This window comes from Hemiscyllium ocellatum, chromosome 14, assembly GCF_020745735.1.
Source record: "Hemiscyllium ocellatum isolate sHemOce1 chromosome 14, sHemOce1.pat.X.cur, whole genome shotgun sequence".
In the NCBI taxonomy this organism is placed as follows: domain Eukaryota; kingdom Metazoa; phylum Chordata; class Chondrichthyes; order Orectolobiformes; family Hemiscylliidae; genus Hemiscyllium; species Hemiscyllium ocellatum.
Window position 1 is genome coordinate 558,085 of NC_083414.1, and position 14,442 is coordinate 572,526.

At 45.5% G+C, this 14,442-nt stretch overlaps 1 protein-coding gene across 4 annotated transcripts in view; it reads right to left on the reverse strand.

Moving 5' to 3' along the window:
• Nucleotides 1-3,258: 3,258 nt before the first annotated feature.
• LOC132822201 (6-phosphofructo-2-kinase/fructose-2,6-bisphosphatase 4-like) overlaps nt 3,259-14,442 on the reverse strand; it is a 173,316-nt gene continuing 162,132 nt past the window's right edge. For all 4 annotated transcript variants that reach the window (XM_060835273.1, XM_060835275.1, XM_060835274.1 and 1 more), the window contains one exon: nt 3,259-4,349. In XM_060835273.1, coding sequence (XP_060691256.1) covers nt 4,290-4,349 — 60 coding nt within the window. In that variant the 3' untranslated portion in view covers nt 3,259-4,289. The remainder of the gene's footprint in view (nt 4,350-14,442) is intronic.

Below are 14,442 nucleotides of genomic sequence, written 5' to 3' on the forward strand. Positions count from 1 at the left end.
TCACAATGGCACAAACCAAAGTACAATAATCTGATTACAACTATCTGGTTGACGGGCAATCGACAAGCTCGTGGGAGTGAATCCACGCCAGAATCATTCATGCATATCAAAGAAATTATTCCTAAAACTGACCCCCGGTGAACATTACACCAAGGTCTCCCTCTCATCTAAATCAGCCAACTTATGGGAACTAATTATCACCCAGATACCTCAATATGCTGGGTTAGTTGTGGGACCTACACAGACTAGCCAGAATTTAATGTCAGCACCTTGTCCTTGCATTTGGAATTGGAGATTGTGGGGAAAATGTAATCAGGACAGAGGATAGACACCCTGCTCTCTTCCTCAAAATCGGAGACAAAAAAGCGAGGTGCTGCATTTTGGGAAAGCAAATCTTAGCAGGACTTATTCACTTAATGGTAAGGTCCTGGGAGTGTTGCTGAACAAAGAGACCTTGAAGTGCAGGTCATAGCTTCTTGAAAGTGGAGTCACAGGTAGATAGGGTAGTGAAGGCGGCTTTTGGTATGCTTTCCTTTATTGGTCAGAGTATTGAGTACAGGAGTTGGGAGATCATGTTGCGGCTGTACAGGACATTGATTAGGCCACTGTTGGAATATTGCATGCAATTCTGGTCTCCTACCGATCAGAAAGATGTTGTGAAACTTGAAAGGGTTCAGAAAAGATTTACAAGGATGTTGCCAGGGTTGGAGGATTTGAGCTACAGGGAGAGGCTGAACAAGCTGGGGCTGTTTCCCCTGGAGTGTTGGAGGCTGAGGAGTGACTTCATAGAAGTTTACAAAATTATGAGGGGCATAGATAGGGTAAATAGGCAAAGTCTTTTCCCTGGGGTCAGGAAGTCCAGAACGTGAAGGCATAGGTTTAGGTTGAGAGGGGAAAGATATAAAAGAGACCTTCGGGGCAACTTTTTCACATAGAGGGTGGTGTGTGTATGGAATGAGCTGCCAGAGGAAGTGGCAGAGGCTGGTACAATTGCGACATTTGGATGGGTATATGAATAGGAAGAGTTTGGAGGGATATGGGCTGGGTGCTGGCAGGTGGGACTAGATTGGGTTGGGATATCAGGTTGGCATGGACGGGTTGGACTGAAGGGTCTGTTTCCATGCTGTACATCTCTATGACTCTTTCTAAACAATGAAGATTAACACAAAGGCCTCACCCTGGCATTGCAAATACTCAACCACAGGCAGATGGGGAGTCACCTCACGAGAACCCAGGCAGGATCCTTTCGGATGTCCAGATTGTTTTTTTCTTTTCTGTGGGGGTGGGGAGGGCACTGGTTGGAGGTTAGGGTGGGTGGGAGTAGGGGCCCCTCAATCACAGGCACTCAGTAGCTGATCAGGGCACCCAGTACAGGGAAGGGAGAGATCTTCCGAGTGATTTTGTTTGCCCTATCTATAGAGCCAGGGACACCTTTCCTAGCCTCAGTCAGCTGCGGCCAGTATCTATCAATAATCTTCAGGCCCTGGTGCTGAGCGCTGTCAGGTCTGATTTATTTTCTGTTCGACTGACTGGTCTGTAACCTTTGGAGTTATTGGTCACAGTGCATTGGGCATATGTTGGAGAACTGGTTAATGTTGAGATGGCAGGATGCCAGGCAAGACCTGATACTGGCCAGTTGTTACAACAAGCCATTGTTAAGGAGGTGGCACATAACTCCACTAATGGGCCAGACTTCTATCAACATCATGAAACATCCTGCCCAATGAGTTGGAACAGTTTTGTGCTGGGATAAATTGTTAAATAAGAGGTAGAAAGGAAAAATGTCTTTTCGGATAGGAAGGCTGTTGGGATTTAAATCTCACTCAATCACACCCATGATGACCTTCAATGTGTTAATTTAACATTCGTGTTACAGTGACACAAATAATGGGCAAACTGAAGAGAACATTATAACAAAGGTAATGAAATGATGAATTGAGAACTGAGAAGTGCATCGTTTCATCTCCACATAGTTCTTTTGTAGCATGTTTATGAGAGTTTTGATGTGCTCTAACTTATTGATTATATATAATCCATGATCTGTGTCCTTTGTAAAGGGCCATGAGCCTAAACAGATCCTGCAGTTGTCTCTCACACTGGTGTCTCAGTGATAACCTAACTCTATATCATTGAAGGTTTGTCTGTTGCTCTTTTTGTCACTTTGTCAGTTTTGTATTTGTGCTGCCATTGACCTTTAAATCCTATCGGAATACATTTTGTTTACAAGTCTACACTAATACACTGTCAAAGGTCCTTTAAAAATCCAAAATACAAATTACTGGAGAAACTAAGCAGGTATTGCCCAACAGGACTCTTCTTCAGAGTTCGGAAAAAGTTATTGAATCCAAACATTAATTCTGCTTCTCTCTTCACCGACGCTGCATGATTTGGTGAGTTTCTCCAGCACTTCCTGTTTGTCTATCAATGTTCTCCATCAAAGAGCTCAATGCATTGCTTACTTCACCTAGCAACCCTCACTTCTCCAGATGCTAATTAATTTTGTCCTAGGTTATTATGTCTAAACATTTCCCCACCAGGCAGACTGGGATCTGCAGTTTCTAGATTAAAGGTGAGTGGAGGAACCAGTTAATTGCAAGTCTTGTACCTGGGGTGTAGCATCCTCTCCTCATGTTCAGGTGTGTTAAACTAATGGACTGAGTTTGATCACTGATTATTCAATCATTTTTAAAGCATCTTTCATCGCGTCAGGCAGTTCCAAAGTGCTTCATGTTAGTCAACGTTGTAATGGAAAAGGAGCACCAGCTAAATTGTGCACAGAAAACTCCCTGAAACTGCCATATGATAAGGAGTAGATCATCTGCCAGTTGTTATACAGTACACTCCCATTTCCACTCACCTGGATTGCAAGAGATCAAACAGCAACAGACTGAAGCTCTCAATAAATGCTGAATGCAGTAGTACTAACTTACTTCTAGGACTCTATACAATGGAGCCAGTTGCTAGCAGAGGAGTTGTAGATGAATGATTCAGTGAGATTGGGATGTAATATTTACAGCTGAAAATGTGTTGCTGGAAAAGCGCAGCAAGTCAGGCAGCATCCAAGGAGCAGGAGAATCAATGTTTCGGGCATGAGCCCTTCTTCATTCTCCTGCTCCTTGGATGCTGCCTGACCTGCTGCGCTTTTCCACCAACACATTTTCAGCTCTGATGTCCATGTAATATTTACAGGAGGTTACTATTCAGTGGCACATATTCAGTTAAATAGACAGATTAAAATGCACATTAACACGACTACAGAACAGTCAAGAATGTATTAGATACAAAGAATTTACATTTATCTGCTACAAAATGTAATTAAAATCACCTTTAAAGTGAAGCAACACAGATTTAGAAACCAGTACAATGATAAATAAAAATTCTTAACTATTTTCTGATCATTTGCAGTTTGAACATTCTATACATCTCTGTAACTTTTACATAATTAAAATTATTTATTCCAAGCAAGATTGCTCAGTGAAACTTAAAACATTGCCGATCTGAAACGAGAGCAAATTTACACAGTAATCAATCACTTTGAAGCAACTTCTTCTGAATCAATGCCAGCTATACTGTAGAAAAGGTATTTCACTAACTTAGTCCCTGCCCATTTAAGACTACATTTCACTTGCTAGGATTCACTTCACAATAATGAGTTACCACTTACCATCTGCATAGTAAGTATCCTCTTAAATTAGATCAAGTACATTTCATTATCCAGCTTTGAGTCACATACTTAGCTACACTGCTTTTACAGTAGGGATGAGGTGAAATTAATCTCAATACCAGGTTAAAACAAACATGTCAAATGCAAGAAGAGTTAATACATGTAAACAGTTTTGAAATTCTTAATGTTTCCCCAAATGGTGGCTGCTCACTTTCTCATGCTGATCAGTCACTATAAAGTATTGTAGCTTTGAAAGAACATAGTGTAAACTCTCAGTAAAACAGCCCAATAGATGATGAATACATGTACAATCACAGATCTACGGAAAGTTATTGAGTTTGCAGACATCGGTTACACTCCACTTGGGTCAGGCAGATCGGTGCAGGACTGGTTAAAACTGGATTTGATAATCTTCAATCAAAATTTCATTGCACTGTTACCCCAAATATCTTGCGTACTGTAGCATTTAATGTACAAACAATTCATAGAACAGCCATATGTAAAAACATTTCTTTCCAGTATTATTTAAGGATTTGAAATAAAATCTCAAGTTGCATCATGAGGTTAGAAGCTGAGGGCTGTCCCCCAGTTAGGGCTGCAGTGGTGAAAGGAGAGGCAGCAAGTCTCATTGGTGAGCAGGGACGGTTAGAAGGGCTTCCTCAGGAGGTCTTGAAATGTCTACATTCTGCATGACAATAAAACAGAAAGGGTGAAGAGTAAACCAAACCAGCAGCACAGACTGAAGTACAATACAAATGCAGTTAACAACATGCTCCAAGTGCAAAACCGCAAAACCTTCCAGCTCCATTCCAGACTTACCCACATCCCAATAAACAAAAAGCAGGATTCGTAAGGTCCGTGACGACAGGAGAAGGGGTAATAACAGAGGAAGTTGTTGGGAATGAAAGACTACGAGAGGGATTTGTGGTTAGGGAGGAGGGGATGTGTAGGGGGGGACAGGACACAAGTTGGAGAGGGGTGCAGAGTGTCAGAACTGAGGAGTACATAGAGTTCTCCAACATGGAGATGAGCCCATCAGACCGATCTAGTCTATGCCGGCCAAAATGTCCATCCATGCTAACCCCTTATCCGTCTAAACCTTTCCTATCCACGTATATGTCCAAATATCTATTAAATGTTGTTAATGTACCCACTTTAACCACTTCCACTGGCAGCTCATCCCATACTCCTAACACTCTCTGTGTAAAAATTTGCCCCTCAGGTTCCCTTTTACTCTTTCCTCTCTAACCTTAAACTGATGCCCTCTACTCCTCCCATTCCTAGGAGAAAGTGAGGACTGCAGATGCTGGAGATCAGAGCTGAAAATGTGTTGCTGGAAAAGCGCAGCAGGTCAGGCAGCATCCAAGGAGCAGGAGCGTCAACGCTTCAGGCAAGAGCCCTTCCTGAAGAAGGGCTCATGCCCAAAACGTCAATTCTCCTACTCCTTGGATGCTGCCTGACCTGCTGCGCTTTTCCAGCAACACATTTTCAGCTCCTCCAGTTCCTAACCCTGGGAAAAAGACTGAGTGCATTCACCCTATCCATGCCTCTCATGATCTTATACACTTCTATAAGATTCCCCCCTCAGTCTTCTACGCTCTAAAGAAAACAGCCCTAGCTTGTCCACATAGGCACCAACGACAGAGGTAGGAGGAGAGATGGGGATTTAAGGCAGAAACTTAGGGAGCTAGGATGGAAGCTTAGAGCTAGACGAACAGAGTTGTCGTCTCTGGTTTGTTGCCCGTGCCACTTGCTAGTGAGGCGAGGAATAAGGAGAGAGAGGAGTTGAACACGTGGCTACAGGGATGGTGCAGGAGGGAGGGTTTTGGATTCTTGGATAATTGAGGCTCTTTCTGGGGTAGGTGGAACTTTACAAGCAGGATGGCTTTCATCTGAACCAAAGAGGTACCAATATCCTGGGGGGGGGAAATTCGCTAAGGCTATTGGGGTGGGTCTAAACTAATCCAGCAGGGGGATGGGAACCAAAACTGTAGTTTGAGTTCATGTCTCACAAACCGTATTGAGTTCTATGAGAAGGTGGCCAAACAGGTAGATGAGAGTTAACCGGTTGGTGTGGTGTATATGGATTTTAGCAAGGCGTTCAATAAGGTTCCCCAAAGTAGGCTATTGTACAAAATGTGGAGGAATGGGATTGTGGGAGATATAGCAGCTTGGACCAGTAATTGGCTTACTGAAAGAAGACAGAGGGTGGTGGTTGATGGGGAATGATCATCCTGGAGTCCAGTTGCTAGTGGTGTACCACAAGGGTCAGTGTTGGGTCCACTGCTGTTCGTCATTTTTATAAACGACCTGGATGAGGGCGTAGAAGGGTGGGTTAGTAAATTTGCAGATGACACTAAGGTCAGTGGAGTTGTGGATAGTGACGAAGGATGTTGTAGGTTACAGAGAGACATAGATAAGCTGCAGAGCTGGGCTGAGAGGTAGCAAATGGAGTTTAATGCGGACAAGCGTGAGGTGATTTCCTTTGGTCGGAGTAACCGGAATGCAAAGTACTGGGCTAATGGTAAGATTCTTGGTAGTGTAGATGAGCAAAGAGATGCAAGGTTTGTAGTTCAGGTTGAAGTTTAGGGTGTAGGTTTGCTCGCTGAGCTGTGTGGTTCCATCACCAAAACCCCAGGAACCCCATCCAGGAGAAAGATATAAATAGAAAGCAGGAGACAACAGCTTCGCTTCACTTGGAGGTCGCCACTGATGATGTTACCTAGCCAGGTAATGAAACGTCTGGGTATCAAAGCTACAGCTCAGCGAGCAAACCTACACCCTGAGCAGAGAGATCTCGGTGTCCATGTACACAGATCCTTGAAAATTGCCACCCAGGTTGACAGGGTTGTTAAGAAGGCATACAGTGTTTTAGCTTATATTAATACAGGGATCGAGTTCTGGAACCATGAGGTTATGCTACAGCTGTACAAAACTCTGGTGCGGCCGCACTTGGGAGTATTGTATACAGTTCTGGTCACCGCATTATAAGGATGCGGATGCTTTGGAAAAGGTGCAGAGGAGATTTACTAGGATGTCGCCTGGTATGGAGGGAAGGTCTTACGAGGAAAGGCTGAGGGACTTGAGGCTATTTTCGTTAGAAAGAAGAAGGTTGAGAGGTGACTTAATAGAGACATATAAGATAATCAGAGGATTAGATAGGGTGGACAGGGAGAGCCTTTTTCCAGTATGGTGACGGCGAGCACAAGGGGACATAGCTTTGAATTGAGGGGTGATAGATACAGAACAGATATCAAAGGTAGTTTCTTTACTCAGAGAGTAGTAAGGGTATGGAATGCTTTGCCTACAACGATAGCAGATTCACCAACTTTAAGTACATTTAGGTCATCATTGGATAAGCATATGGACGTGCATGGAATAGTGTAGGTTAGATGGGCTTCAAATTGGTATGATAGGCTGGCACCACATCGAGGGCCGAAGGGCCTGTACTGCGCTGTAATGTTCTATATGGTCCAACCTCTCCCTACCACTCATACGTCGAGTCCTGGCAACATCGTTGTAAATTCCTTCTTCAGTGTTTCCAGTTTAATAACAAACTTCCTATAACAGGGTGATCAAATCGGAATACAATACTCCAAGTGTAGCCTCAAAGTCCTGTGTAACTGCAACATAACTTCCCAACTTCTATACTCTCTGCCCCAACTGGTGAAGGCCAGCATGGCAAAAGCCTTCTCCACTGCCCTTACTCCCCTTTCAGAATTGTGCACCTAAAACCGAGGTCCCTCTTTCACAATGTGGAGAAGCCGGTATTGGACTGGGGAGGACAAAGTTAAAAATCAGACAACAGGTTGATTTGGAAGCAGTAGCTTGTGGAGTGCAGCTCCTTCAGCAGAAAGCAGAGTAGCAGGACCTGCTCCACAACCACCTGATGAAAGAGCAGCGCTCCGAAAACTCAGGCTTCCAAATAAACCTGTTGGGACTTTAAGCTGTTTTACTACACTCCTTAAGGCCCTACCATTCACCACAAAACTCCTATCTTGATTTGACTCCAAAATGCGACAACTCATCTGTATTAAAACCATTTGCCATTTCTTGGCCCATTTCTCCAGCTGATCAAGATCCTGCTGCAATCTCTGAAACCAAATCACCAGCATGAGAAAAGTTGAGTGTTGAGGGTGGGGGAAATGATGGGGTAAAAAATGAGGTCTGCAGATGCTGGAGATCACAGCTGCAAATGTGTTGCTGGTCAAAGCACAGCAGGTTAGGCAGCATCTCAGGAATAGAGAATTCGACGTTTCGAGCATAAGCCCTTCATCAGGAATAAGAGAGAGAGAGCCAAGCAGGCTGAGATAAAAGGTAGGGAGGAGGGACTAGGGGGAGGGGCGATGGAGGTGGGATAGGTGGAAGGAGGTCAAGGTGAGGGTGATAGGCCGGAGTGGGGTGGGGGCGGAGAGGTCAGGAAGAGGATTGCAGGTTAGGAGGGCGGTGCTGAGTTGAGGGAACCGACTGAGACAAGGTGGGGGGAGGGGAAATGAGGAAGCTGGAGAAATCTGAATTCATACCTTGTGGTTGGAGGGTTCCCAGGCGGAAGATGAGGCGCTCCTCCTCCAGCCGTCGTGTAGTTGTGTTCTGCCGGTGGAGGAGTCCAAGGACCTGCATGTCCTCGGTGGAGTGGGAGGGGGAGTTAAAGTGTTGAGCCACGGGGTGATTGGGTTGGTTGGTTCGGGCGGCCCAGAGGTGTTCTCTGAAGCGTTCCGCAAGTAAGCGGCCTGTCTCACCAATATAGAGGAGGCCACATCGGGTGCAGCGGATGCAATAGATGATGTGTGTGGAGGTACAGGTGAACTTGTGGCGGATATGGAAGGATCCCTTGGGGCCTTGGAGGGAAGTGAGTGTGGAGGTGTGGGCGCAAGTTTTACATTTCCTGCGGTTGCAGGGGAAGGTGCCGGGGGTGGAGGTTGGGTTGGTGGGGGGTGTGGATCTGACAAGGGAGTCACGAAGGGAGTGGTCCTTGCGGAACGCTGATAGGGGAGGGGAGGGAAATATATCCTTGGTGGTGGGGTCCGTTTGGAGGTGGCGGAAATGGCGGCGGATAATACGTTGTATGCGCAGGTTCAACACCGCACAACCCAGATGGCCTCCTTCTTCAAGGACCGCAGATTCCCCCCAGACGTGATCGACGATGCCCTCCACCGCATCTCCTCCACTTCCCGCTCCTCCGCCCTTGAGCCCCGCTCCTCTAACCGCCACCAAGACAGAACCCCACTGGTTCTCACCTACCACCCCACCAACCTGCGCATACAACGTATTATCCGCCGCCATTTCCGCCACCTCCAAACGGACCCCACCACCAAGGATATATTTCCCTCCCCTCCCCTATCAGCGTTCCGCAAGGACCACTCCCTTCGTGACTCCCTTATCAGATCCACACCCCCCACCAACCCAACCTCCACCCCCGGCACCTTCCCCTGCAACCGCAGGAAATGTAAAACTTGCGCCCACACCTCCACACTCACTTCCCTCCAAGGCCCCAAGGGATCCTTCCATATCCGCCACAAGTTCACCTGTACCTCCACACACATCATCTATTGCATCCGCTGCACCCGATGTGGCCTCCTCTATATTGGTGAGACAGGCCGCTTACTTGCGGAACGCTTCAGAGAACACCTCTGGGCCGCCCGAACCAACCAACCCCATCACCCCGTGGCTCAACACTTTAACTCCCCCTCCCACTCCACCGAGGACATGCAGGTCCTTGGACTCCTCCACCGGCAGAACACAACTACACGACGGCTGGAGGAGGAGCGCCTCATCTTCCGCCTGGGAACCCTCCAACCACAAGGTATGAATTCAGATTTCTCCAGCTTCCTCATTTCCCCTCCCCCCACCTTGTCTCAGTCGGTTCCCTCAACTCAGCACCGCCCTCCTAACCTGCAATCCTCTTCCTGACCTCTCCGCCCCCACCCCACTCCGGCCTATCACCCTCACCTTGACCTCCTTCCACCTATCCCACCTCCATCGCCCCTCCCCCTAGTCCCTCCTCCCTACCTTTTATCTCAGCCTGCTTGGCTCTCTCTCTCTTATTCCTGATGAAGGGCTTATGCTCGAAACGTCGAATTCTCTATTCCTGAGATGCTGCCTAACCTGCTGTGCTTTGACCAGCAACACATTTGCAGCGGAAATGATGGGGTGGCAGTTGAGGTGTTGTAACTGGGTAGAGGGGTTTTGGGGGGTGAGGGAGTGATGGGGAAGGGAGGACTATTGGAGGGGAGGGGGTTGGAGATGGGAGTGGTGATCGAAAGTAGATATTTTTGAGTTGTGGGTGATTCAGAAACTGAGGATTGAGGGACTTGGTGCCAGAGGCTGTGCAGTTAGTCATTGTCCCATCAGCCAGTTGGTTTTGAGCAGTGAGAGACTCCCCGTTAAATCACCACTGGCCTCATATTGTACTCCTACAGCCATACTCTCAATGCTCACAATTACACAAAAGTGGCTCATTCGCATTTTTTGCTTAATGAATTGTGAAAGGTGAGGGAACCTTCACTTGGTTTGTGATCATTCACAACTTTACTGTCAATGGGCTTTGGATTGGGAAGAAGAGTCCATGACAAATGCCAAATTGTGCAGATGTCAACAATAGGTTTGATAGCATCAGTGGAGAGAGAATCAGAGGGTTAAGACTGGGTTGAGATGACCTTTCATCAGAATTGGGGACATCATTATCAAATAGCCACTAACACCAAATTCAGGAAAAAACAACTTTATGCAGATTGTTGAGAATTTTTAACATTTATTCATGGGATGTGGGAAAATCAAGCATTTACTTTAACTAGACACACCCTAATTGCTTCAAGAGCATGGAAGCTCATTACCGCCAGAAGTGGTCAAAGCAAAGAGGAACATTTAAGAAGCTAGATAAACACAAGGCAAAAGGGAATAAGTGTATGTCAATGAGTTAGATGGAAAAGGCCGAGCTGAGGTTTGTATGCGGCATCAGCAGGTATGCCTTGTCTGCATTAGGAGGACATGTGGATTAGTACTGATGTTACTGGAATAATAATCCAGAGGCCAAGATGAAAGCCCTGGCAAAGTGACGTCAGCCTGTTCAGCCTGGGCGGCACGGTGGCACAGTGGTTAGCACTGCTGCCTCACAGCGTCAGAGACCTGGGTTCAGTTCCTGCCTCAGGCGACTGACTGTGTGGAGTTTGCACGTTCTCCCCGTGTCTGCGTGGGTTTTCTCCGGGTGCTCCGGTTTCCTCCCAAAGTCCAAAGATGGGCAGGTCAGGTGAATTGGCCATGCTAAATTGCCCGTAGTGTTAGGTAAGGGGTAAATGTAGGGGAATGGGTGGGTTGCGCTTCGGCGGGTCGGTGTGGACTTGTTGGGCCGAAGGGCCTGTTTCCACACTGTAAGTAATCTAATCTAATCTTACACTAAGTCTGGAATTAAGGGCTAGTCTCCGTGATAGGGACCCTGAAAATATCATGAAAAAAGTCCTAGCATGTCCAACCTTGGATTGTTGTAGAAAACCCATCGCAATACTTATCCGTGAAAGAAATCTGCCATACTTATCAGGTCTGGCCCACAAGCGACTCCAGACCCACAGGAGTGTGGTTGACTCTTAACTGTCCCCAAGACTAAATGACAGACTCAGGTCAAGGGCAATAGGTACTGCTCACACCCACATGAAGAAAAAGCAAAATAATCTGTTTTATACAGTCAGAGTTATAAAGCATGGAAACAGACCTTTGGTCCAACTCATCCACGCTGACCAGACTTCCCAATCTGACATTGCAGCAATTGGCCCATAACCCTCGAAAACCCTTCCTATTCACGTAACCATCCAGATGCCTTTTAAATGCTACAATTGTACCAGTTTCCATCACCTCCTGTAGCACCTTGTTCCATACATGCATCACCCTATGTGTGAAAAGGTTACCTTTCAGGTCCCTTTTAAATCTTCTCCTTCTCACCTTAAACTATACTCTCCAGTTTTGGAAACCTAGAAACCTAGTTTCCCACCCTATGAAAAAGACCTGGTCTATCTATGCCCCCCATGATTTTACAAACCTCTATAAGGTCACCCCACAGCCTCCAATGCACCAGGGAAAATAGCTCCAGCCTATTCAGCCTTTCCTTATAGCTCAAACCCTACAGCTCTGGCAACATCCTTATAAATATTTTCTGCAATCTTTCAAGTTTTAATAGTATCCTTCCTATAGAAGGGCAACCAGTACTATACACAGACAACATCCTTCCTGTAGAACGGCAATGCTGATTTTGTAATAAGAGGAAACCTCACATTTAGTACTTTACAACCAATGGCTTAAGAGAAGGGAAGTGGTGTTAGATTCAGAAATAATGCAGTGCCTGTACATCTTCAGTAGGATCTAACAGATAGGAAATAAATAAGAAATGTAATTTTGGGGGAGTTGATTAAGGAAGGAATACTAAAGTAAAAAAACCCAAAAGAACTGCAGTGCTGGAAATTAGAAACAAAACAGAGATTGCTGGAAAAGCTCAGCAGATCTGGCAGCATCTGTGGAGAGAAATCAGAGTTAATGTTTTGGGTCCAGTGATCCTTCCTCAAAACTTAGGAAGGAAGAAAGGAATGCTGATCAGGATCCCAGCAGATCTTGCTTTTCATCAACTAATGTCATGGGTTCTTCTATAACTTTAAAGTTATGGGCAGGACTGGCAGCTTAATGTTCCAGGTTAAAAATACTATAGGAAGGATAGAAAGGGAGAAGGGAGGCAAGAGAGGAGGGGGAGTGGCGTTTTTGATAAGGGATAGCATTACAGCTGTGCTGAGGGAGGATATTCCTAGAAATACATCCAGGGAAGTTATTTGGGTGGAACTGAGAAATAAGAAAGGGATTGTATTACAGATCCTCTAATAGTCAGAGAGAAATTGAGAAACAAACTGGTAAGGAGATCTCAGCTATCTGTGAGAATAATAGGGTGGTTATGGGAGGGGTTTTTAAACTTTCCAAACATAGACTGAGACTGCCAATAGTGTTAAGGCATTAGATGCAGAGGAAAATTTTCTGATTCAGGATGTGGATGTACCTACTACAGAAGGTGCAAAACTTGATCTACTCTTGGGAAATAAGGCAGGGCAGGTGACTGAGGTGTCAGTGGGGGAGCACTTTGGGGCCAGCGACCATAATTCTATTAGATTTAAAATAGTGATGGAAAAGGATAGACCAGATCTAAAAGTTGAAGTTCTAAATTGGAGAAAGGCCAATTTTGACAGTATTAGGCAAGAACTTTCGAAAGCTGATTGGAGGCAGATGTTCACAGGTAAAGGGACGGCTGGAAAATGGGAAGCCTTCAGAAATGAGATAACAAGAATCCAGAGAAAGTATATTCCTGTCAGGGTGAAAGGAAAGGCTGGTAGGTATAGGGAATGCTGGATGACTAAAGAAATTGAGGGTTTGGTTAAGAAAAAGAAGGAAGTATATATAAGGTATAGACAGGATAAATCGAGTGAATCCTTAGAGTATAAAGGAAGTAGGTGTACATTTAAGAGGGAAATCAGGAGGACAACAAGGAGACATGAGATAGCTTTGGCAAATAGACCTAAGGAGAATCCAAAGGGTTTTTACAAATACATTAAGCACAAAAAAGGGTAAATAGGGAGAGAATAGGGCCCCCTCAAAGATCAGCAAGGCGGCCTTTGTGTGGAGCCACAGAAAATGGGGGAAGATATTAAATGAATATTTTGCATCAGTATTTACTGTGGAAAAGGATATGGAAGATATAGACTGTAGGGAAATAGATGGTGACACCTTGCAAAATGCCCAGATTACAGAGGAGGAAGTGCTGGATGCCTTGATGCATAAAAGGTGGATAAATCCCCAGGACCTGATCTGGTGTATTCTAGAAATTGGTGGGAAGCTAGAGAAGTTATTGCTGGGCCTCTTGCTGTGATATTTGTATCATGGTGCCAGAAGACTGGAGGTTGGCAAACGTGGTGCCACTGTTTAAGAAGGGCGGTAAAGACAAGCTAGAGAACTATAAACCGGTGAGCCTGACCACGGTGGTGGGCAAGTTGTTGGAGAGAATCCCGAGGGACAGGATGTACATGTATTTGGAAAGGCAAGGACTGATTGGGGATAGTCAATATGGCTTTGTGCGTGGAAAATCATGTCTCACAAACTTCATTGAGTTTTTTGACGAAGTAACAAAGAAGATTGATGAGGGCAGAGCAGTAGATGTGATCTATATGGACTTCAGTAAGGCATTCGACAAGGGTCCCCATGGGAGACTGGTTAGCAAGGTTAGATCTCATGGAATTCAGGGAGATCTGGCCATTTGGATACAGAACTGGCTCAAAGGTCGAAGACAGGGGATGGTGGTGGAGGATTGTTTTTCAGACTGGAAGTCTGGGACCAGTGGAGGATCGGTGCTGGGTCCTCTACTTTTTGTCATTTATATAAATGGTTTGGATGCGAGCATAAGAGGTACAGTTAGTAAGTTTACAGATAACACCAAAATTGGAGGTGCAGTGGACAGCGAAGAAGGTTACCTCAGATTACAACAGGATCTGGACCAGATAGGCCAATAGGCTCAGAAGTGGCAGATGGAGTTTAATTCAGATAAAACTGAGATGCTGTATTTTAGGAAAGCAAATCTTAGCAGGACTTATATACTTAATGGTAAGGTCCGAGGGAATGTTGCTGAACAAAGAGACCTTGGAGTGCAGGTTCATAGCTCCTTGAAAGTGGAGTTGCAGTAGATAGGATAGTGAAGGCGGCGTTTGGTATGCTTTCCTTTATTGGTCAGAGTATTGAGTACAGGAGTTGGGAGGTCATGT